This window comes from Hyaena hyaena, unplaced genomic scaffold (assembly GCF_003009895.1).
Source record: "Hyaena hyaena isolate Hyena2069 unplaced genomic scaffold, ASM300989v1 scaffold_1, whole genome shotgun sequence".
NCBI classification, from domain to species: Eukaryota; Metazoa; Chordata; class Mammalia; order Carnivora; family Hyaenidae; genus Hyaena; species Hyaena hyaena.
Window position 1 is genome coordinate 5142151 of NW_024080633.1, and position 26014 is coordinate 5168164.

The 26014-nt window shown below is 43.1% G+C and overlaps 1 protein-coding gene across 2 annotated transcripts in view; it reads left to right on the forward strand.

Annotated features, from left to right (window-relative positions):
- HSD17B2 (hydroxysteroid 17-beta dehydrogenase 2) overlaps window positions 1-26014 on the forward strand; it is an 83135-nt gene that overhangs the window by 27679 nt on the left and 29442 nt on the right. For both annotated transcript variants that reach the window (XM_039223757.1, XM_039223818.1), the window contains 2 exons: window positions 13780-13992; window positions 20079-20264. In XM_039223757.1, coding sequence (XP_039079688.1) covers window positions 13780-13992; window positions 20079-20264 — 399 coding nt within the window. The remainder of the gene's footprint in view (window positions 1-13779; window positions 13993-20078; window positions 20265-26014) is intronic.

Genomic DNA, 26014 nt, shown 5'->3' on the forward strand with positions numbered 1-26014 from the left:
TTAAAATGCAAAAATAAAGGGACGCCTGGCTGGCTCAGTCAGGAGAGCATGTGACACTTGATCTTGAGGTCATAAGTTAGAGCTCCGTGTTGGGTGGAGAGATTAAATAAATAAAACTTTGTTTAAAAATGCAGAAAAAAGGGGGAAAGTGTGGGAGGAGGGAATAAATAAAACAGAATATTGATCATTCTTATAGATGGAAGATGGGTACATAGTCCATTATACAATTTTTTTTTTTGTAGGGAATAGTTTTTTAAAAATTAAAATGGTAAGGAATGGTGAAAGGGACATGCATGAGCATCCCGGGCAGAAAGTCCAATGTAACCAAAGATGTGGGTAAGGAGGCACAAAGGACGGTCTAGTTATGGTTCCGTGTGGCATTCAGGATGCAAGCAGAAAGAGGGGGAAGATAAACTTGGAAACGTAGATTGGAATCAGATGGTACGGCCTTTGCTGCTGACCTGAAGAACTTAGATTTTATCTTGTGGTCACTGGAAACGTCTAAGGCTTAAAGCAGAGGAAGGGTAGGCTCAGGGAAGAATTGGGCACTAGTGTCCAGACATACGGCGGAGGGGGGGGCGGTGCTGGCAGGCTGGAGAGGAAGAGCAATGAGTCCAGGAAACCGGTACAGAGCAAGGTGAAGAGAAAGGTGATGGTGCCTGATGCTTCCATTTAACCAGTTGGGCATTTCGTTGTTTGGGAAATATTTACAGAGAAACTACAACATTCCCAGCACTGTTTTAGGCACAGGAGATAGAATGGTGAACTAGATAGCACCAGAGTCCCTGCTGATGGAGGGGGCCTAGTTCTCTCTCTCCTCCCTATATTCTTCTCTGATGGAGTATTTACTAAAGAAGGGACTTGGGGTTCTCTATAAATATAAGCTATGGCTTATAGTTCCCAGAATTTTCTATTTACAACATTCACTGCTCTGTATTGTAATAATTTACCTAATGTCTGTCTTCCTCCTAGGAAGTTTCTCAACCTTAGCACTACTGCTATTTGGGGCCAGATAACTCTTCATGGTGGGGTCTGCCCTGTGAGCTATAGGGTGTGAAGCAGCATCCCAGGCATCTACCCTTTGGATGGTCAGAGTTGTGACCCCCCAAAATTGCCTTCAAATAGTACCCAATATCCAGGGGAGCAAAGTCACCCCTGGTTGAGATCCTTGCCTTAGATCAGCGTTTCTCAACCCTGACTGCACATGGGAATCACCTGGAGAGCTTTAAAAACTGTTGCCAGTACTTAGCTCCATCTCAGACCAACTAAATAAGATTGTCTGGGCATGGGACCTGGGCACTAATTTTTTTTTTTTTTTTTTTAGTGTCCCAGGGATTGCAGTGGGACTCGGGATTAAGAACCTCTGTTCTAGGCAGTGAGCACCATGAAGGTGGGGAGAGGTCTCTCTTTTATGGTAGTGTTTCTAGAACTTGGCCCAATATCTCTGGATGAACGATGCATGCACAATGAATGAATGTGAAGAGAGATAGGAAGACATGTCAGAAGTTAAAAGTGGCATTTAGGGAAAGCCAGTGCTCTATCTTTTTTTATGGTTATGGATACCAACTGTTGGATAGCCTCTTCCTATTTCCTTTCTTTATGAGAAGGTGGGCATTTAGTAGATTAAAAAAAAAGTACCCTCCAAATCTCTGCAAAGACACCCTTAGTGGAAATGGGGCTGGGAAGTCTTGGCAGAGTCCCCTAGTACTGTCAACAGGTTCCCCACCCTAATCTGGGTACTTAGTCACCTCTTTCTAATGGCTTGGCCAAGGATTCCTGAAATTCTGATCATTTCAGCTAACCACACATCTCCATCAGCATGGGTTTCAGGGATGTTAGTACTGAGAGTCATGCCCATTGTTTCTTATCTAGAATAACCTGAATAGATGTAATATGAAATTTTGGACAATTATGATGTCATTTCCTGTTGCATCCCCAACCTTGGCGGCAATCTGATGGCAGGCTGAGCTGGGTTGACTTTTTTTGTCATAAGGTGCAGAAAAGGAGATATGGAGATAGTTGTCAAAATCTTAGCATGGAAGGCAAGGGGACTGAATGGAGGTGAGAATCAGGAGAAGGCATTGGTCTTGGGTAACTGGAGGGAGGGTGATGCCATTTAGGAGAATAAGGAATTCCAGAAGGTGAAGCCTTTGGTGATGAATTTGGGGTGGCTGCAGGGGAAGTTCAGGACTGGCCTGTGTTCTGGGAGTCTGGCCCCTTGCCCAAACCCAGCAGAGTCACTTTGATTGCTTATTTTGCAGCCAGTCTAGGAGCTGTTCCCTCATGCACCACTGAGAACAAATCATTGCATTTTCCTTTCTGGACAAGCCGCTGTAAGCAGTCGGTGCTGTTGCATGGAGGATAGGAATGCATCCTCTGGGAAGAGAGCTGGCACCAGTGATAGAGACCCTTCGCTGGCAGACAGCTCTCATCTTCGGTGTCTCCACATTGTGCATCCTCCCTGCCCATCTCCTGCCCAAGATGCTCAAAGAGACAATGACTTATAGAAGGAAAAGAACATACCTTAGAAAGAGCAAATCTGGGTTCCAAAGACAACTTTAGCATATCCCAGCTTTGTGACCTTGAACAAGTATTTAATGTTCTGGCCTCTCAGTGGGCTATCTTAAGATAGAAATAACAGGGGAACTTGGGTGGCTCAGTCAGTTGAGCATCTGTCTCTTGATTTTGGTACAGGTCATGATCTCACAGTTTCGTGAGTTCGAGCCCTGCACCAGGCTCTGTGCTGGTGGTGCAAAGCCTGCTTGGGATTCTCCCTCTCTCTCTCTGCCCCTCCCCTGGTTGTGCTGTCTCTGTCTCAGTCTCTCTCAAAATAAACAAACAAACAAACAAAAAAACCAGGTAGAAATAACAATAGTATGGGATAATTATTCATAAAGATTATATTTCAGGAAAAATGCATTTATTTCCATTACAAAATGTACTTTTCCCAGGGCCGCACCACCCAACAGTTACTACCTTGAGAATATCACCGGCAAAGAAGGCAGGTGTTGGTGGTACAATTGCCAAGTATTTGTTCTTCCTGGATTAGGAGATGAGCCTTAAATGGCCCTCAGGGAAGTCTTTTTTTTTTTTTTAATACTTTTATTTATTTCTAGGAGAGAGAGAGAGACAGCGTGAGCAGGGGAGGGTCAGAGAGAGAGGGAGACACAGACTCTGAAACAGGATCCAGGCTCTGAGCTGGCAGTCAGCACAGAGCCCGACGCGGGGCTCGAACCCACGAACCGCGAGATCATGACCCAAGCGAAAGTCGGACACTTAACCGACTAAGCCACCCAGGCGCCCCGACCCTCAGGGAAGGCTTAAGTGCACTAGAGTTTTATTTTATTTATCTACCATTTTATCAAAGCTAACCTATTTTATAGGGAACAAGCAGTGTCAACACAAGTGTGGCAATCTGATGGACTGCTTAAGTCTTAAACAAGGGAGGAGTAAGTCTTTTCCTTCTTAGTTTTTCACAGGTTTCAAGATAAGCATCTCTGGATCCAGATGACCTTTGTAAGTGGGACAAAGTACATTGGGGTCTTGGGCTCACAAGGCTACAGGTGTGGGGCAGGTATCATTAGGAAGGCGGGAGCGGTGCATGCCCACCGTGGATCCCTGGTCTGAGAGCATGACCCATGGCAGGGAGCAGCCATTGGGGTCCTCAGCTTCCTCATGGGTACCTGATTGGAATGCAGGCCTGGAGTTGGCCTATCAGGTGAAATCGCCTAATTCTAAGTGTCAGTTTAGATTTATACAAAACACCTTGTGTGGGGGCGCCTGGGTGGCTTAGTCGGTTAAGCGTTGACTTTCGCTTAGGTCATGATCTCACGGTTCATGGGTTTGAGCCCCGCGTCGGGCTCTGTGCTGACTGCCAGCTCAGAGCCTGGAGCCTGTTTCAGTCTGTGACTCCCTCTCTCTCTGACCCTCCCCTGCTCACGCTGTCTCTCTCTCTCTCTCCTAGAAATAAATAAAACATTAAAAAAAAAAACACCTTGTGCAAGCAAAACACATATTCAGATCATGTTCTTACTGATACATAGCAGATCTTCAGTTTGTGTTTGTGAATTCCACCGTTAGAAGTGAAATTCCACTAGAAGAAAAGCCCTCAATAAATCCAAAGATGCCTATTCCCCTAAGCTTATACCCTAAGAGTATAAGCTCTACTTATAGCTGCTATTGGTCCGAGAGATCACCGGCAATGGGAGGACCAATGTCAGAAAGCAGAGCCAATGACGCAAGATAAGAACTGAACTGACAATTCTTTTGGCTCCAGGAACTAGAAACAACCAATGAAAGTAGTGGCCTGGGTTAAAGAACACAGTTCATATTTACTTAACAAACACCTGAACAGTAACTGCCATGTGCCAGGACTTGTGCCAATTACTTAAACTGATCAAACCATTTAAATTCTTCTAACAACCCTAGGAAGGTGCTAATATCACTCGACATTATAGATGAGAAAACTGAGACACAGAGGGGTTAAGTGACTGGCCAAAGTCACATGGTTGGTAATTGGCAGAGCCAGGATTTGAACCCAGGTATCCTAGCTCTAGAGTCCAGACTCTGACCATTTATCTCTGCTGTACTTATTTACTTATTTATTTGTTATAAAAGTTTTTTTAATGTTTATTTTTGAGAGAGAGAGAGAGAGAAAGGGAGCGCAAGGTAGGGGCAGAGCGAGAGGGAGACACAGAATCAGAAGCAGGCTCAGGCTCTAAGCTGTCAGCAAGAGCCCAATGCAGGGCTTGAACTCACAAACCGTGAGATCATGGCCCAGGCTGAAGTCAGACACTTAACTGACTTAGCTACCCAGGTGCCTAAATGTATATTTTTTAAAGTTTATTTATTTTGAGAGAGACAGAGATGGCACAAGTGAGGGAGGGGCAGAGAGAGAGAGATAGAGGGAGAGAGAATCTCAAGCAGGCTCCACACTGCTAGCACAGAGCCTGATGTAGGGTTCAAACCCATGAACCATGAGATCACGACCTGAGCCAAAACCGAGGGTCAGAAGCTTAACTGACTGAGCCACCCAGGCACCCCTCTCTGCTGCATTTTAATAGGGAGAATTTCATCTAGTTATGAAAAATAATGGTTTGTGGTTTTGAAGACAATGTAGAAATGTGTAAAAATGATTACCTAATATTAACTTAAAAATTAATTGTCAAATTAATGTGTGCTATAAATGGAATTGTTAAAGAATGATGTGCAGAAAGAAGTCTAGAAGAAAAAACACGAAGCCCATAATAGTTGTGCTAGATTGTTAGGATAAATAGGGATTTCTTCTTTTATTTACCCTATTGTTGATGTTAAAGTTTCATTATTTATAGGATGTTTGGATAATAACCAGAAACTATTCGCAGGTTTGGACATTCTTCCCTCTTTGTCCCTCTTTCTGAATGTAGCTTCCAGTGGGGGTGGCGCATGGATGGCATAGTTGGTTAAGTGTTCAATCTCGGCTCGAGTTATGATCTTGTGGCTTGTGGGTTCGAGCCCCGAGTCCGGCTCTGTGCTGACAGCTTGGAGCCTGGAGCCTGCTTTGGATTCTTTGTCTTCCCCCCTCCCCAACCCCCCCTGCTCCTCTCCAGATTGCATTCTCTCTCTCAAAAATAAATAAACATTAAAAATCTTGAAGAAAAAAAAAGAATTGAATGTCACTTCCCAGGGACCAGCTTGTAATCAAGAGCATATGCAGTCTCACCTTTATAGGGTGGTATGTTGCATTTAAGAGATGTGGTCCTAAGGAACTTCTGAACTTCAGTTATTCACAACTTGCTTAATTTAAGATTTGAACAAATGATGGACTCTGTTCACCAGCTAATCCAGCACTTTCCAGTAGCAATGGCATAAATCTAGTTCCCATGAGCCCACCAGCTTTGAGACTACACAATTGTTAACTGTTTTGAATTAAAGGGATTCATATTGTTTCCATTTTGCACATACATGGAGACTTGATTAATATTTTTAGAATGAATCCGTATTTCAAATTCACTCCAATCTTGCACAGATGTGGCTTTCATGCTCATTGCTTGCTCCAAGTTGATATATTTCCAGGTCACTAGAGAAAAGAATGATCTCAAAGGCATAGCTTAAAACCAACCCCAGCATTTCATCCACCCTCTCCTGAGGTAGACATCCAATTCAACAAATGTTTTCTTGAGCACTTACTTTGAGTCAGGTACTATCAACACAAATGACAAGATTCTCTGTTCTGAAAGCATTCACATTCCAATGTCTTCTTAAATGCCCATTTAGTTAATACATTCTTTTTATTGACCATCTTCTAAGTGCTAAGTCCTGTGCTCTAAAAGAATTGAATATTTCTAAAGTTTTTATTTATTTATTTAAAGTAATCTGTACACCCAATGTGGGGGTTGAACTCATGACCCTGAGATCAAGAGTCATATGCTCTGCCAACTGAGCCAGCAGGTGCCCCCAAAGAATTGAATCTTTTATATTCCTGCTGTTTATATCCTGAGTTCTGTTTGAGTTCCAACCTAACTCTGCCACGTCCCAGCTGAATGATTTAACTCTTTTTGTATCTTGGTTTCCTCCTCTGTAATTGATGATATTAAAATGATTTACCTTTCAAAGTGGTTGGGAGGATTTAGTGAGTTAGTATGTATGTGTGAGGCTGGCTAGAACTTGGTGAACATGCAATCCATATGGGGTGTGGTTATTTTCAGAGGTTATCATTAGGGAACTCTTATGAGACACTTTGTTTTTTCCCCAAGGCCCCAGCCTTATCTTTGAGTTTCCAGAGTACGCAAGGGTTCTCAACGGGGAGCGGCTTTCTTTCCCAAGAATGTTCTGAGACTTGCACCGACTCAGGACTAGCACAGTCTGAACTTTAACACTGTAAATCACAAACGATGTCCTGGTTATAGCCACAATACTCATTAAGAGCGGATTACAACATGTTGGGTCTTGTATATAACATCCACTGTGTGTTACTTCCCAACAACAGCCTACAAAGGATATATTGTAATAACCCCACTTCCCAGATGAAGAAGGAGAGGGTCCACACAACTACACAGAACACTCTCCAAAACTCATCCGTGGAAGAGGCAGATTCAGGCAGTATGCATCTGTCCAAGATGTTCAGTTGGTTCTCACTAGACACAAATTCCTCATCTATCAATTTGTGCGTGTAAAGGTCTGAAAATCAGGAAGGATCATGGTTTTATTTTTTAAAAATCTATATAATTATTACTGGGAACAGCAATGCTAAGCACATCACAAATATTAACTGGTTTAGGTATCATTATTAAGTCCATTTTACAGATGAGGAAGCTGACACAGGGAGGTTAAATAACCTCACTGGGGTTGCATAGGTAGGGATGGCGGGACCCAGGCTCACACCCAGGCCTCTGTGCTGTGCCTTCTTACAGATAAGAACAAGCAGATGGCCTTCAATGAACTTTGGCTTTGTTAATTCACCATCAAATAAAAACAAATCCAGATTTAGTAAGGAGAGACTTTATTTGAAAGGGTTATTGCATGGAGATGGGACTGTCATTGTATGGGGAATACTCTTAATGTAGATCTGCAAGTATCTCAAGGGTTCAACCAAGAACAGAATGTTGCTTTCAGAGGGGGCTGTAAACACGTCCGGATGGAACCAGGTGAGGGGGACTGGATGGCCGGGCCTGCCCTCACCAGACAGGAGATGAGAGAAGGTTTTCCCCTGAGACCAGCCTGTTCTCAGGAGGGGCTGTCTACTGGCTCAGGCTGAGGGTGGGCCAGGGCCTGGGGAAAGGAGAGAATCTGCACCAAAGTTTGGTTAACAAGCATTTTGTTCAAATGATTCATTGGTGACAGGTGAATTCAGCCAGTCATTTATGAAGCAATGAATGGAGGTTTGGAGGGCCTGGGTCTGGCCCTGTCATAGGTAAGTCAGGGGAGCATCCGTGAGTGTTATTCAAGTCACATGGGGAAAAGGACTTCTTTGCATTAAGTTGTTCCCTAAGAAACATAGAGTGGGGGTGTTTTTGTTTGCTCTTTTCCAGAATCACAGGGCCTGGCAAAGTTCAATACAGCATCACTTCATTTGTCCAGCACACACATCTCCTTTTACCTCCCTTGGCTTTGTTGTGCTTTGTAGATAATGAGCTTTTTACAAATTGAAGGTTTGTGGCAACCCTGTGTTGAGCAAGTCTATTGGCACCATTTTTCCAATAGCATCTGCTCACTTCGTGTCTGTGTGACACATTCTGGTACTTCTCACAACATTTCGAACTTTTCCATTACTATTATATTTGTGATGGTGACCAGTGATCAGCGATCTGTGATGTTACTATTGTTTTGGGGTGCCACGAAGTGTGTCCATAGAAGACAGCAAACTTAGTCAGTGTTGTGTGTGTTCTGACTGCTCACAGACCAGCCTTTCCCTTGTCTCCCCTAGTCCTTGGGCCTCCCTGTTCCCTGAGACTCAGCAGTATTGAAATTAGGCCATTTATGAGCCCTACACTGGCCTCTAAGTGTGCAAGTGACAGGAAGAGCCCCGCATCTCTCACTTTAAGTCAAAAGCTAGAAGTGATTACGCTCAGGGTGAAGGGCATGTTGAAAGCCGACATGGGCCAGAGCCAGGCCTCTTGTGCCATTTAGCCAAGCTATGAATGCAGAGGGAAAGTTCCTGAAGGAAATCAAAAGGGTTCCTGCAGCAGACATGCAAATGTGAGGAGAGCAAGACAGCCTTCCTGCTGATCTGGAGAAGGTTTCCGTGGTCTGGATAGAAGAGCAAACATTCTGTTAAGCCAAAGCCTAATCCCAAGCAAAGTGCTCACTCTCTCCAGTTCCATGGAGACTGAGAGGCAGAGAAGCTGCAGAAGAAAAGCTTGAATCTGGCAGACCTTGGTTCGTGAGGCGTAAAGGAAAGAGGCTGTCATCATAACCCGAAAGCTCAAGGTGAGGCAGCAAGCCCTGATGCAAAAGCTGCAGCAAGTTATCCTGGAATCTGGCTAAGACGGTGAAAATGGCTATACTAACCAACAGATTTTCACTAAACAACAAGACTTTCAAAGCTAGAGAAGGGAAATCAATGCCTGGCTTCAGAGTTTCAAAGAACGGGCTGATTCTCTTTCAAGGGGCTAATGTAGCTAGCGATTTTAAGTTGAAGCCAGTCAGTGCTCACTTACCATTCTGAAAATGCTTGAGCCTTTAAGAATTCTGCTAAATCTGTTCTGCCTGTGTCCCCTAAATGGAACAACAAAGCATGTGTGACAGCACATCTGTTTGCCAAATATCTTAAGCCCACTGTTGAGACTCACTGCTCAGGGGAAAAAAAAATTCCTTTCAAAATATTACTGCTCATTGACAACACATCTAGTCACCCAAGAACGCTGATAGGGATGGTATAATAAGATTAATGTTGTCTTCATGCCTGCTAACATAACATCCATTCTGCAGCCCGTGGATCAAGAAGTAACTCTGACTTTCACGTCTTACTGTTTAAGAAATACATTTTGTAAGGCTAAAGATGCCATAAATAGTGATTCCTCTGATGCATCTGGGTAAAGTCAATTTGGAAACCGTCTGGTAAGGATTCACTGTTCTAAAAAAAATTTTTTTTAATGTTTTATTTATTTCTAGGAGAGAGAGAGAGACAGCGTGAGCAGGGGAGGGTCAGAGAGAGGGGGAGTCACAGACTCTGAAACAGGCTCCAGGCTCTGAGTTGGCAGTCAGCACAGAGCCTGACGCAGGGCTCGAACCCATGAACTGTGAGATCATGACCCAAGTGAAAGTCGGACGCTTAACTGACTAAGCCACACAGGCGCCCCAAGGATTCACTATTCTAGATGCTATGAAGAACATTTGTGATTCATGGGAAGAGGTGAAAATTTCAGCATTAACAGGAGTCTGGAAAAAGTTGATTCCAACCCTTATGGATGTCTTTGAGGGGTTCCAGACTTGAGTAGAGGAAGTCACCACAGATGTGGTGGAAATAGCAGGAGAACCAGAATTAGCAGCGAAGCCTGGGGACATCTGGGTGGCTCAATCGGTTGAGCGTCTAGCTTCGGCTCAGGTCACAATCTCACGGTTCGTGAGTTCAAGCCCCAGTGCTGTCATCAGACTCACTGTGGTCAGTGCAGGCTCACTTCAGATCCTCTGTCTCTCCTTCTCTCTGTCCCTCCCTGGCTTGTAGTTTTTCTCTTTCTGTCTCTCAAAAATAATAAACAAACAAACAAACAAAAAGTGGAACCTGAAGATGGGACTGAATTGCTGTCCTCTCATGATAAAACTTTCAGCGTATGAGAAGTTGCTTCTTATGGGTAACCAAAGAAAGTGGTCTTTTGTGAAAGTGGTTTCCACTCCTGGTGAAGATGATGTGAAGATGGCTGAAATGACAACAGAGGATTTAACAGATAAACTGAATTGACAAAGCAGTGGCAGGGTTTGAGAGGCATTGACTCCAATTTTGAAAAAAGTTATCCTGTGGGTAAAATGTGGTCACACATCACATGAAACAGAGAAATCATTCTCTAAAGGAAGAGTCAGTTGATGTGGCAAGCTTTCCTGTTGTCTTGTTTTAAGAAAGACGCAGGACTCAAACTCACAAACTGTGACATCATAACTTGAGCTGGAATTAAGAGTCAGACACTTAACTGACAGAACTACCCAGGCACCCCAGCAATAAAGCATTTTTAAATTATGGTATGCACATCGTTTTGTAGACCTAATGCCATTGTACATTTGACAGACTACAGCATAGTGTAAACACAACTTGTATATGTGCTAGGAAACCAAAACATTCATTTGACTTGCTTTATTGTAGCAGTCTGGGACTGAACCCACAAAATCTATGAAGTTTGCCTGTATCTACTATATGCCATGCTCTTCCTAGGAACTTTCTAGAGAGAGTTAGATCCTGGATTCATTAACTTGTCAAAGTCACTACCTTCAGGGATGCATGGCTGGCACCATCAGTAGAGCATGAGACTCTTGATCATGAGTTCAAGCTCCATGTTGGGCATGGAGCCTACTTAATAAATAAATAATTTTTTAAAGGCCCTACTTTCAAAAATTTCTTCCAGAGTTTTCTCTGCTCAGAGAACATGCAGTGAGTATCAACATGTCTCCTTCTTCTCTCACTTAGCATAATGTTTTCAAGATTCACCATTGCTATAGTGCATATCAGAACTTTATTCCCTTCTATGGCTGAATCAGATTTCATTGTATGGATACACCACATTTTGTTTACTTATTCATCTGTTGCTAGACATTTGGGTGGACAACCCTTTCTCACCTCCCTCTGTACATACCCTGGCTGGGTGTTTATTTGCTGCATGGAACCCAGGGCCACAGCCTTCATCTCTGCACCACAGAATGGTTCTTTCTGTGCAGAGAAGGAAGATACTCCCATTCTACTATGACCAAAATCTGTCAGGGGAACTGAAAGCTTGGAAGTTCATGGCCCCAATATGTCTGGTCATGCTGACCGTGAAGCAGAAGCACAGGGTATGGTGTATCACCAATGAGAGAGGTCCTCCATGAACATCTGACCTCACCCACCATAGCAGGTATAACCCAGCTCCAGATCCACTCTTCATTCTATTCCAGTTCTAAGTTAGTTATTTTCAGGAAAATCATACCCTTCCTTGCTGGGCCACAAGTGGACCATTCTGGACTTGGCTTCCCCATGTCTCCCTCTCTACTTATACAGATAAAGGAGAAGGTGACTGGTCCAGGATAATGAAGAGTCATGGACTTGGATTTAGGCTCTGGTAAAGAGTCTAAGTCCATCCCTACTATCTTGGTGACACTGGTCCCTCTCCTTTTCAGTTTTCCCATGTGTAGAATGGGAAAGGTATTCTCAACTGTTGACATTTGGAGAATAATTTTGCAAGATAGTATTGATCACCAGTAAAATCTGGGGTTTCCGGGGAGGGGTTGCATGCTTTGCCCCTATCTGTTGAACGTGACATTGTCCAGGAGCTGGTTTCAGCATAGTTGACTCAGAAGTTGAATTTGTCCAACTGCAGGTCTATTTCTACAGGGCAAAGCCACATTCACTGGACTCACAAAACTTTTACACACATATGTTATTATATTTTAGAAGACTCATAATTCTCATATGCTAATTTACACCAAGGTGAGATCTGCCACATGGCCCAGATACTTGTATCTGCCTCAATTGCTACTGTCTCTTCCTTGGCTGTTATAAATAATGCTGAAATAAAAATAGGAATGCATATATTTATTCAGAGTAATATTTTTGTTTTCTTTGGGTAAATATCCAATAGTGGAATTACTGCATTATATAGTATTTCTATTTTTAATTTTTTGAGGAGCCTCCATGCTGCTTCCCCCGTGGCTGCACCAATGTGCATTTGCAGCAACAGTGCATGAGTGTTCCTTCCTCTCTACACCCTTTTCAACACTTGTTATTTCTTGTCATTTTGATTGTAGCCATTTTAACTGGTGTGAGAGGATGTCTTGTGGTAGTTTTGACTTGCATTTCCCTGGAGATTAGTGGTATTGAGCACCTTCTCATATGTCTGTTGGCCGTTTGTATGTCTCCTTTGGGAATCTGTCTATTCAGTGCCTCTGCTCCAGTTTGAATGGGGTTGTTTGATTTTTTTGGTGGTGAGTTTGTCCTTTCGTCTTCTAATGTATGATCATTAGAGTAGATCTAGGTGATCATCCTCTTCTTAGGAACAGTGACACTTTTGTTCAGATTCCAGACACTTCTTGTTAGGTTGGAAGTAAGATGTTTTTTCTGATCACTGACATATTGTTCCTTGAGTCAATTGTTAGTGTGCTCTCTGATTTCTCGTATTTTCCAATTCTAAGGTAGACACCTGACTATAGCCCCTGACTCCTGATAAGAAAGATCCCTTAAGGTCTATAGGAAAGACCATCTGACACAGCCAGTGTGAAGACGATTTCTCACCTTTAGAGCTTTAGAGGCATGTTAACTGTTGGGTGTTTATTCTGCTGTGGCTCAACAGGCGATTTTACATCCATGTTGCCTTCATTCAGAATTTCAGGTATCTATCACTTGTGGACATAAAGCCATTTTTTCCAGGGTCCATAATGTCCTGCAGACTTGTTTGGGTAAATTCCCATCTCAAAGTATGAGAGGTATGTTACATATTATTATGTCATCTGTTTATTTCCACAAAGTGATGCACTTAGGGCTTTCTATCTGGTTTCTGTTGCAAGCTTCTTTCTAGAGTTGCTGTCTATTCAACTCCTTGGGAGAAGGTTATCACGAGGGAAAAGCTCTGAGGACATGAGCAGTGCAGGTGACTATGAGCCATCATCTTTCATAACCTAGAAGGGACTGGGAAGCCTCTTGTTACTGACTTGTGTCCACAGTGGAAGCAGGATCTGACATTTTGCTATATCTCTAAAGCCCAAAACCAACTGTAAAGTAGTAGTTTGTAGTGAATGATTCACTGAAGATTTTACGGAGTGTTGGAGGCTACATCAAATGTGATCCAGCAGAGATAATAGAAAAGTTTCCATTAGGTGTCTTCACCTCCTCGGTTATTTGGCCACCAGCCACCCCTGGGCCATCCCTCCATCAGAAATTCCCCTTCCACTTATGCCCCCACTCTGAGTTTTACCTTACTTTTCTTCTTTTTATACAGAGAAATGCATCTGTTTTGGCTTGTCTGCCCATTTTTCCACTTAGCAGATAAAGAAACTTCCTCAAGTGCCACTCTCTCCAGAAAACATGGACAATCTTCCATAGCATGGAATGTTTTCCTTATTAAGTAATTTCTCCGGCCATCTGAGTTTGAGCCCACTTTGTATCACCTTAATCCCTTGCAGGTGGCGATTCTGGATTTGGCCATGCTCTGTCCAAATATCTGGACAAGCTTGGCTTCACGGTGTTTGTGGGAGTTCTAAACGAAAAGGGACCTGGAGCTGAGGAACTGCGAAGAACCTGCTCCAAGCGTGTCTCCGTGCTCCAGATGGATATCACCGACCCGCAGCAGATAAAAGACGCCCACAGCAAAGTGGTGGAAAAGGTGCAGAACAGAGGTACTGCCTTTAGCTACCCACCCTTCAATTGCCTCTCACCCTCCTAGCAAGTGACCAACACTGGTTCCAGCCTCTAATTATCACTGCCCCCTAGTCCATTCTGGCTGCTGACCACACCTGAGGATACCTGCACTGAGCACCTGTCACATACCACGGCCTCTTGCAAACACAAAGATAGTATGAATGAGTGAGGCAAGGTCCATCCTCACAGAACTTGAATTCTTTAACCCATTTGCCCAACGTCTGCTTGGTCACTCTCCCATTACTTACCCTCATGCCCACACCTCCATTGCTTTTAACCTCCCACGAATATAACATGTGTTAGACTTGTGTCCCTTTCTTCACCTTCAATCCTGTGTTGGCCAACTGGTCTGGCTGAGCTAATAAGTATCATTCTGAACACTTAGCTCTTTACCTCTCTGCAGTATTTCATTTTTTTATGAAAAAAATTTTTAATGTTTGTTTATTTTTGAGAGACATAGTAAACAACCATATGAGCAGAGAGCGAGGGAAAGAGAATTCCAGCAGGCTCTGTGCTGTTACCACAGAGCTTGATGCAGGGCTCAAACCCATAAACCATTAGATGACCTAGGCCAAAACCAAGAGTCAGACACTTACCTGACTGAGCCACCCAGGTGTCCCCCCTTTTTTTTAAAATTTCAATAAACCATTTTACTTAATATATCTACAATATTAACATTTCAATATGTAATCAATACAAAAGTTATTAAAGAGGTATTTTACATTTTTTGAATGAAATCTTTGAAATCTGGTGTATATTTTATACTTCTACCCCAACTCCATTTAGATGCTAAATTTTCAATGGTTAAAGTGAGATATAGTTCTACCAAAACAAGAAAGCTGCATATTTATTTATTTAATTTAAATCCAAGTTAGTTAACATATATCTGCAGTATTCTAAATGTGTTGACCACCCTCCCTTGGCTTGGCTTTGAGGTCTCCAGCCCCCCCAGTGCCTCCCTAGTTCTCTGTTTTTTTGCTTCTCCTGCATGAACCCGTTCCTCCACCCTCCCCCATAGAATGTGACTGTTTCTGAGGGCTCCTTCCCCAAACTTCCCATTCCATGTTTCCTGGGCTCAGCTGCTCTGTCCTGGCGCTCACCAGCTGCATATTACAATCACCTGGGGATTGTTTGAAACTACCCATGCTTGGGCCCAGGATGACCTACATGAGTTGGAGGGCCCAGGGCAAAATGAAAACCATGTGGGGCCCCTTGTTAAAAAAATGATTAAGACTTTAAGACGATGCTAGGCAGAGAATTAAAACAAGCATGAAGCTAAGAAGTACAGGGTACTCTGTGACTACACAAATGGTACGCTCATGATGCCCATCCAGCCTGGGAACCCCTCCCCCAACCAATCAAATCGGTGTCTACAGGCAACGACTCAGCTGACCCTTCAATAAGGGGGATGCTACTCTTGCTGTCCTTTTGCTGAGAATGTCAGCTGTAATGAAGATCCCACTCAGGGATCCCAGGCCTCAGTACATTTGAAAGCGCCGTGGGTGATGCTAATGTTCTGCCAGAGCTGAGAAACACTGAGATGTATGCCAGTCCCTTCCACGTATATTACCAGCCTAGCCCTCTTCTCAACGTCTTGACCTATTATGTATATAAAATTGTCTGCCAGACATCCCACCTCCATTTGTCAAAACCTGACCTCATTATTTTTTACCCTGTTGCCAGTCTGCAAATGAGCTTACCCTCCTGCATTCCACAGCTCAGAAGCTGGCATTGCCTCAGGGTCAGTCATCCAAGACAGCAGACTGGGGGCCACTTAGACCTTTGGCTTACCCTCAGTTCCCGAATTCTATTGGCCCCCAGTCCTTTAGTTCTGTCTCCTAGGTTTTCATCAGCCCAGCCCCATTCTCTCATCTCCAGGCGATGAGACTGAGTGCAAGCCCTCACCTCCCACATGGGCCCCCCCGCAATAGCTTCCTTGCAACAGGGCTTTCCCTCCTCATTACTTTCCAAATAGTAATCTTCATAGCGTGCAACTTATAATGTCACTCATCTCTTATAAACCCTTGGACATACAGAGCCTCCATGTCTTGGGTTCCTCCCACGAGCCAGGCCTGTGAGAGGTGTCATGTTCAGTCTCATTGAATGGTTCAGTGGTTCTCTATCCACCACCAAATATACTCTAAACCTCCTCACGATGATTTGAAGGTTTTCAGGATAATGCCCCCTGTCAAACCCTTAATCTGCAATACCTGTTGGTCTACTCGGTAAATTCTGATTGGTTTCCGGAGTAGAATATGTTAAATGTGTCATGTCTTTGTACATCCAACTTCCTCTTACCAAAATTTCCTTCTTGCCTCTACTCCCTTCTTCTAACACTCTTGACTTTGTCCAACTGCAGACTCTACTCCCACCGGCTCAAACATAACATCTCTTACATGATCTTCCTGGTGATCCAAGTTATATCATTCACTTCCTCTTCTGGATACTCACTTGTTATACCTTGTACATACCTGCCTTACTGATTACAAATATCTGTCCATCTCCCGCTCCTCACCAGGAGGTTCCTTGATAATCACAACATGTTCCCATAAGGATTCTTTCAGATTCCAGTGGCACAAACCCAGTTCAAAATTGCTAATGTATAAAGGAATGTATTTGCGTAAGTGAAAAGACCTGTTAGCTTCAGGCGTATTGAATCCTTAAACAATGTCATCAGGGCTGAGTCTCTGTTTCTTAGCTCTGCTTTCTCCCCTCAGGCTTTGCATGGAGGCCTCAAGTACTTGTTGCTTATATTTTCTTCACTGCAGACATTTATAGCATAAAAAGAGTAATATTATCTGCTTCATTTGGTGGTTGAAGATGTAGTTATATAGGAAACAGAAGAGTCCCTTACATGCATCAGGCATTCAGTAAGGGCTCTTATTTTCCATTCATTCAACACTAAGCACAGTCCTTGGCATATAACAAATACTCAGTAGACATCTAAGAAGTGAGAGGAGGAGAGAAAAATGGATTTTTTATTATTAGGGATTAATTTTCAGCAAGTTTAACAATGTGTGGTTGTTTTCTAGAAAAGTAGCCTTCCTTGCCTGGTCTTTTGTGGTATCAGAGATTTGACTTTGTCCCTCTTATGAAGGGGACTTCATGGTGTCTTATTCAAGGAGGTATTTGATACAGACCCCTCTAGTGAGACCCAGAGGGGCAGTATTGACCATATTGAACAATAAAGCAATGGGTTATAAATATGGAAATACCACACCAGTGTCCAGGGATGATGAAGGGATGTGGTAACTACACTTTCCAACGACCAAGCCCATGCTGTTTTGTGGCCAGAATTCTGGAAAGCAATCCTCTTCTGAGACAATTGCCAATATGCCTTCTGCCCATTTTCCTTGAGGTCTCTCTCAACCTCAGCCTCTCAACTCAAAGAGGAAATGAAGCAGTGAAACAAGAAGTTTAAAATCACCAAGAAGGAAGTTTCCTGAAGAACCCTCTGGGGCCTGTAGACAAATGAGGAAACCTCAGCTCCTGTAAGAGGGCTGTCACTGTGCTGTATTCCTACACAATATATTATTATATAAGTAGATACTAATTATTTAAAAACTTAATATGACCCACAGGTATAGTGGGTTTATCAGCCATCTTAAAATTCTATGGCAGGAGTTGGCAAACTATAGCCCTGTTTTGTTCTGTTTTATATTTTATCTTGAAAAAGTTGTAGATTCACAGGAAGTCACAAATAAATGTCCTGTGTGTGTTTTGCCAAGCCTCTCCCAATGTTAACATCTTACATAACTACAGTACAATATCAAAACCAGGAAACTGGCATTGGTATAAGCCACAGAGCTTGTATTTCACCAGCTATTTGTGTGTGTGTGTGCGTGCGTGCGCATACGCGCGCGCATGCGCATGCATGCATGTGGGCAGCTTTGTACAAAAGCACCACAATCAAAACACAGAACTATTCGATCACCACCAAGCTCTCTCAGGCAAGGTTTTTAGAGCCATATTCTCATCTGTCACTCCTGGCAATCACAAATCTGTTCTCTCTCTCTTTTTAACTTTGTCATTTAAAGAACATTATATAGATCTGCCACCTGTTTTTGTATGGCCTGTGAGCTAAGGATGGTTTTTATATTTTTTAAATGGTTGAAAAAAATCAGAGGAATATTATTTTGACAGATGAAAATGATATGGAATTCAAATGCCAATGTCCATAAATCAAGCTTTAGTGGAGCTTTGAAGTCTGTGTCTGCTCTTCCACTATAGTAGCAGAGCTGAACCAGCAGTGCCTGCAACGGAAATATTCACGATCTGGCCTTTTTTAGAAAAAGTTTGGTGACTCCAATTCTAGTACCTTCTCAAGCTGCTGCCTGCAGGTTGCCTGTCCAAGGTGTATATCAGGCTGAATGAATTCAGGAGAGGCGTCCTCTCCACCACCATCATCCTCATAATAGCTGTTGAGCTCTTACTACATTAGGCATCATCTCACTTAAGGCTCCCAATCAAGACTGTGTATAAATGTCAGACCCCCAGCTCAAGTGTGTGAGAAATGTGACATTATTTTCTGCAACTCAGCTCTGTATCTACTTTGAGCCATGTCTCTACCGCGTGGTGCAAACCATTTCAACTTGAGCTTCACCTCATGTCCCCAGGGTAGCGTCTAAATTCCTAGGGAGGAGACATTTCATCTTTCATCAATGCTTCACTCTGACCCCTGCTGAGGTGTCCAATGATCTGTCCAGTCCTTGTGCAAGTTGGCTGCTACCGACCTTCTTGATGCCATCAAAAAGACACTGTTAGGGCTGGACTTCCTGCCATTTGTGTCTGCTAGCACTGAGGCTCTTTCGGCTTCTGTACACAGGTTCTCACGCTTGAGATCACTTGGAGGGGATAACCTGTCACAGAAGCTGAGATTCAAAAACAATTTCTGCTCGCTAGCTTCTGATCCAGCAGGGCTGAAGTGGGATTCTGGAATTTGCATTTCTAACAGGTTCCCATTTGTTGCTGCTGGTTCTGAACCACATCTTGAGAGCCACTGTTTTAAACCAGGCTGAGGCTCAGGGAACTTAGAGAATAAACATACCCCACATTCTGTCACCTCTGTTTCTCCCAGGTGAAGAGGACCCAGGTCACTCACCTCTGCTATAGGAGTTTGGAGTTTTGGGATTATCTCTTTCCCACCATTTAGGGCAGTGGTTCCCAAGCTTGCTTGTACTTTGGAATCCCCAGGGAAATTTTTAAAACTACTAACGTCAAAGTCCCTTCTCTTCCCCATCCCAGAATTTCTGATCTAATTGGTTGGGATGTGGCTGGGCACTGGGGGTTTTAAAAAGCATCCCTACCCCCCCTTCCCCCCCGCCATGATCCTAATGTGCAGTCAAGGTTGCAAACCACTGCTTGGGAACAGGGCTTCTCCAAGTGTGGTCCAGGCCTACAGCATCAGCACTACGTGAGAGCTAGTCAGAAATGTAGATGCTCAAGGTCCATCCCAGACACCCCCAAATGAGATTCTCTGGAGATGGGCCCAGCAATCTGTTTGTACAAGCCCTCCTGGTGGTTGTGATGCAATCAACAAGATTAGGCTGGTTGGGGAAGGGACTGGGCTCAGAGATTCTGAAATCTTCTTAGCCCTTGGCACTTCTCCAGTTTTCCCATTTCCCTGGATTAGGAGATCTTTTCTAGTTTAGGGAAAAGGGAAGACAGGCTCGTATATCATCCTGCATGGTCGTCAGGATATTATTCCATCTCTACACACTCCTTCAAAGCAGAAACATGAAGTAGGGCTCTTCTTACACTCCCCTTTCCTGTGGCTTCCCTCCCCAGATAAAGCAAATATCTAGCTGCTTGGATGTAGGAAAGTGTCAGAAGGAAAAGAAAATACCTCCAAAAAACCATTGCTTAATATTTCAAATCTACTCTCCACACAACCCCGCCCAAAGTAGGTGGTTTTAGGTATTCGAGGAGATTGAGGTCTGAGTTTGAGTGATCTGCCTAGATCCTAAATCTCAAGAGGCCCTTTAGACTCTGGAGCTTCAAGTGTTAAAAATCCTCCTGCTCTTCAGCATCATGAGATATTAAAGCCATTCCTTTCTGTCTTCAGGACTGTGGGCTGTGGTCAACAATGCTGGAATCATTGGCTTACCAGCTGACGGAGAGCTCATTCCCATGACTAACTACAAACAATGCATGGCTGTGAACTTCTTTGGGGCCGTGGAGGTCACAAAGGCATTTTTGCCTCTTCTTAGGAAATCCAAGGGGAGGCTGGTGAACATCAGCAGCATGGCAGGTGAGTTGGCCTTTCCCCACAAGGTTGTGCGGTGCCTGTTGTGCAAGATGTGGCTTGTTGCATTCTTTGTGGACCAAACAAGAAAGCAGGACAGGCTCCTGCAGGGCTGGATCATGATCAGTCAAATTGTATGTTTACCGTTGATCTTAATACAATAAAACCTTTGCTTTCAAATCCTTTCATGTACAAACGCTTACCTCTTTACTCATTACTGGGGATTTAGGGGTTTACATATCTTCGTAACACATAAGCTTCCTAGATTTGGAGAGGAAATCCCACATACAGTTTCTAGTAATCGGTTTTCAAACCTCTTTGAACTGGGCACACTCGTAAAATGAGTAGGCAAATGTCCCCACTGTTGGCACTGATGCAGCTCCACACCTCTGTTTGCTGCCCACTGGTGTTTTCCATAAGATCCTTCTTAACATTTTGCAATCTCAAGGCAGTTGGGTAAGGGTGTGACATTTGATGACTCACTTTTTTCCATCTCAAAGAACAGATAGTCAACAACTTGAGTCCAGGATTTAACAAACTCCCTTTCATAAACAAGACCATGTATGTTATATCACATCCTTTCTTCTAGGACAGGCGCTCTCATTTATTTCCTTTCCTTTCCTCCTTTCCTTCTTTCCTTCTTTCCTTCTTTCCTTCTTTCCTTCCTTCCTTCCTTCCTTCCTTCCTTCCTTCCTTCCTTCCTTCCTTCCTTCTCTCTCTCTCTTTCTTTCTTTTTTTTTTAAAGTAGGCTCCACACCCAGCTGAGAACCCAACACAAGGGTTGAACTCATGACCCTGAGATTGAGACCTGAGCTGAGATCAAGAGTTGGACACTTAACCACCTGAGCCGCCCAGGCGCCTACAACAGACATTTTCAAACTGGGGTTCCTTAGATCCTGACTTGGTTTTGGGAACATCCATGAGGTTGTCTTTCAGGCCATTGCATGAGTGAAAGGGAAGCCAAGGAGGTGCGGGCTTGGACTTCAGGATCCTGCTTTCAAATAGAGGAACACCACTCTTCACTGTTTGATTAGTTGGTTCCAAACAAGATTTTTTTTAAATGAAGGATTCACTAGTTATTTTATTTTGTTTATTTGTTTTTTGGGGGTGAGGTTCTTTGTATGGACTAGGCAGTTATCATTGTTCACCATATTCCCTTTATTGGCTTTAACCCAGCAACCTCCTTGAACTTAGCTATGTGAATGTGTGTTACTAAGCTGATGGTTAGCCTGAGGAGAAAGGAAGCAAGGAAGGGACGAAGGAAAAGAGGGAGGAAGGAGAAAGAGAATGGGGAGAGAAAGGCTAACGTGGTTAACAGAAATGAATACGATATTTTAACTTGTATGAGAACCCTGAAGTAGTTCCAATTTCTTGCTACCTTGCTGAAGTGAACAAATCCTGGGAAAACACATTTGCAACATTTCAGCCTTATCTTTTTTCTGAACTTAGCCTTCAACACTTTTACTTCTGTGGAAACCTCACCTTTTCCCTTGGCATAGCCTGGTACCTCTGAAAAATTCTCACATGCTCCTTGCCTCACTCATTAAACAAATATTTACTGAAATAACTGATCATTGCCAGCTCCTTGGCACACTGTCAAAGTTTTTCTCTTTTCTCTCTTTGTCTTCAACTTTGAACAGCTTATTCATTGAGAAGATATTACTTTAGTTATCGCTAATACACACACTACCTGCTATGGGCCCAGTGTCTGGCCTGTAGCATCTCAATTAATAAATGAAGAAATGCAAGTGTGAGAATGAATGGAAAATGGATGAATGAATGAGGGAATGAAGAATTTACAATACAGAGCATGCTCATTCATGCACTTCAACTTGTCCTCTAATGCTTTTTCTAAGCCAAGGCTTAGTTCTCTTTCCTCATATATTTCTATTGGAGGGAGACTTGAGTATTAAAATAAATTACATTACCTTCACTCTTATTCTTATGGTGGAGTGAAAATTCTTTACATTTAGCATCACTATTTCCATTTCATCATCTTCTGTGATCACCGAGTCAACATAACTGAAACCAAAGTTGTAATCGATTCAAAGTTTGCTCCCCTTCTTTTGGTTTCTCTCCCATTCTTTTGAATTTCAGAGTTTTGAGATTTCTTTTTTTTTAAGTTTATTTATTTAGTTTGAGAGAGAGAGAGAAAGAGAGAGAGAGCAGGAGAGGGGCAGAGAGACAATCCCAAGCAGGCTCTGCACTGTCAGTGAGGAGCCTGATGTGGGGCTTGAACTCACAAACCATGAGATTATGCCCTGAGCCAAAATCAAGAGTCAGACACTTAACCAGTGCAGCCACCCAGACATCCCTGAGCTTTCTTTTATTTGTTTCTCCCTCTGCCTTTCCATCCTTTCTCCCACCTAATCAGTTGCCAAGATGTATGGAGTCTTCCTTCATCACATCCAGCTTTAAGTCCTTATGTCCCAAAGAAACTCTAGAATGAAGTTCATTTGTAGGACATAGAAGCCACCTAAGGTATTTTATAAAGTTGTTGAGGCAGTGGTAAGAAATCAGAACATATGGGAAGCATATGTACCTCATAGGGCAGGTGTTTCTACAATATAGGAGCAAAGCTCTTAAATGGTGCTTATCGTTTCCTCCAATGAGGAGGAGCAGAGAAATTCAGCAGAAAACAAAATAAGGAAATCTTGCATTTGGCTGACAAGAGTTTTGCGAAACAACGGAAAATATGTTGAGAAGGTGATAGAAGGTTTGAGAAGGTGATAGAAAGTTTGAGAAGAGTGATGAGGAGCTAGAACGTAACACAAGATCAGGAGAGTTATAACCAATCCATAGAAATTAGCATCCAACGTGATGCCCATTTGATGCGTCTCTTGGCAACGTTAATATAAAAGCAATTGTGGAAAACGTGCTTATCTGGGAATTCCGCCCTTGTCTTTTTCTCATTTTGAAGCAGGGGTCATGGAGAGAGAGAGAGGCAAGCAGTCACTAATAACTGTCCTCCAAAGGAGCTCACCGAGCCCTGACCCATCAGGTTGTCATGAGCCTGGTACCCCGCCACCTTCTGCATGACAGGAATTTCAGTGGTGTAGATTTATCAGGGAAGCTTACATCAGCCAGCGGGGGCTGGGCTGCAGCTGATAAATCGGTTCCAGTAATGGACTGCCGCAGAGCAAATAATCACCAATGAAGTGTCTCCGGCTGGTTTGAGTAGGTAATTACTTTGGTAGACAAAATAGTGGTTCCTGAAAGGGCATCTGGGTGGCTCAGTCAGTTAAGCATCCGACTTCCACTCAGGTCATGATCTAGCGGTTTGTGGGTTAAAGCCCCGCGTTGAACTCTGTGCTGGCAGCTCCAAGCCTGGAGCCCGCTTGGGATTCTGTGTCTCCCTCTCTGCCCCTCCCCTGGTTGCACTCTGACTCCGTCTCTGTCTCTCTCTGTCTCAAAAATAAACAAACTTAAAAAAAAAAATAGTGGTTCCTCAAATGCATGCACATCCTAATTCCTGGAACCTGGAATACGTAACTTTAGCTAGCAAAGGGGGCCTTGCAGGTACGATTGAGTTAAAGAGCTAGAAATGCCAAGATTGTCCTGCATTATCTAGATGGTTTGGAAACAAGAGTCCTTATAAGAGGGAAGCAGGAGGGTCAGAGTCAGAGAGAGATTGGAAGATGGAGAAAAGGACCAGGAGCAAAGGAATGCAGGAGGCTTCTAGAAGTGGCAAAAGTTGGGGGAACTGATGATTCTCCCTTGGGGACCCCAGAGGAACATAGCCCTTCATTTTAGCCCGGTGAAACCTCTGACCATCAGAACTGCAGGGCGCCTGGATGGCTCAGATGGTTAAATGTATGACTTCAACCTAGGTCATGATCTTGCCATTACAAGTTCAAGCCCCACATCAGGCTCTGTGCTGACAGCTCAGAGCCTGGAGCCCGCTTCAGATTTTCTCTCTCTGCCCGTTCCACACTCACACTCTGTCTCTCTCTCAAAAATAAATAAACATTAAAAAAAATGAAAAAAAAAAGAATTGTAAGCTAATACATTTTTATTGTTTAAGCCATTAGTTTTGTGGGAATTTGCCATTAATAGCAATAGGAAAGTACACCTGGGTTGATATCAGGTCAAATACCTCTGGGCCTGTCCAGGTCTCTTCAAAAGTGGATGGAGGAGCATCTACATTTCCATGGGGGAGGGAGGGCTGTGGTGGCGGTGGAAGGGGAGACTATAGGGCTGAACTTTCTTTCTAACACTCAACATGGGCTGTGCATTTCAAGGCTCACTCTGTCACAGGCCTCCCAAGCATTCCTAGTGGGTATCTTTTGGTAGTTTTAACTCCCAGACAGACATCCTTCCTGGCAAGGCATTAATTCTTTCTACTTTTTAAATTTCAACTTTATTTGGCCAATATTTTCAATTCCAATATTGAGGTAGAAGTGCCTGAGGAACTGTCAACATCCGATTCAGTTTAAGCAACAAGGCACCAATTCCCACCGCGGTGATAAGTGCACATTTTACAATCCCAGTTTGGCTCTTTCTAGATGTCAAACTTTAATTATTTCTGATTAACAACTTAGCAAATGTACCTAATTTCCTATTCCATTTTACTTTTCTCTGAACCTGAATACCTGTTCCTTCCACCCTTCTGTAATTCAGGACCCTGTGGACAGCTTTCACTCCTCATCCTTCATACCATGTTGAATCAACACTTACGGCATTTTACTGCATTCCCCTCCCCACCCCCCCCGCAAAGCAAAGCCAACTTCAGATTGGCTCAGATCTTCAGAATATATTTCATTAAAGATTTTGTGCAAAGATAGAAGAAAGGGCTATACCTTATACAACAAAACTTGTTTTAACGAAAACCTTTATAAATGCTTCTGTTCTTCTCCCAAAGAATTTAAGCAAGCCAGAGCTCCCCTACCCTCTCTTCTGACTCCAAAATCTGTTTGCATTCATAGTTTTAAGGTTCATCCATGTTGTAGCATGAATCAGAACTCCATTCCTGTTTATTTATTTATTTTTAAGATTTTCTTTTTAAGTAATCTCTATACCCACGGTGGGGCTCTGAGTCTTATGTTGCTCCAATTGAGCCAGTCAGGCACAGGCACCCCCAAACTCCATTCCTTTCTAAAGCTGAGTAATTTCCCACTGTATGAATAGACCACATTTTGTTTACCCATTTATGACTTGATGGACATTGCGTTGTTTTTGGCTATTGTGAGTAACACTGCATTGAACATTCAAGTGTTTGTGTTGTTTTTGGCTATTATAACTCTGCATTGAGCATTCAAGTGTTTGTGTTGTTTTTGGCTATTATAACTCTGCATTGAGCATTCAAGTGTTTGTGTTGTTTTTGGCTATTATAACTCTGCATTGAACATCCAAGGGTTTGTGTGCCTACTGAAAACTCTGTGTAAGAGTTAGCTCTTACTATCACTTTCTGTGACCTTGGGTAAGTCAGTTAAATTCTCTGCACTTTGATTTTTTTTCTTCTAAAATAGTGTTAATGAGGATAATAGTTGAACCTACCTCACAGGGCAGTTGTGACCATTAAGTAAGTACCTTTAGAACTAATGTTAAAGTTCTCAGAACAGTACCTGGCATATAGTAGATATTTAATAAATATTAATAGCTGTTATGAAGCATTCATTATGCTTCAAGCATTTGCTGGGTACTATCAGATCTATGACCAGAATAACCCTGCCAAATATTAGTATCCCCATTTCGCAGCTGTGAAAATCAAGGTTCAGAAGAGTTACACGACTGGCCCTCCATTTAGAACTGGAATT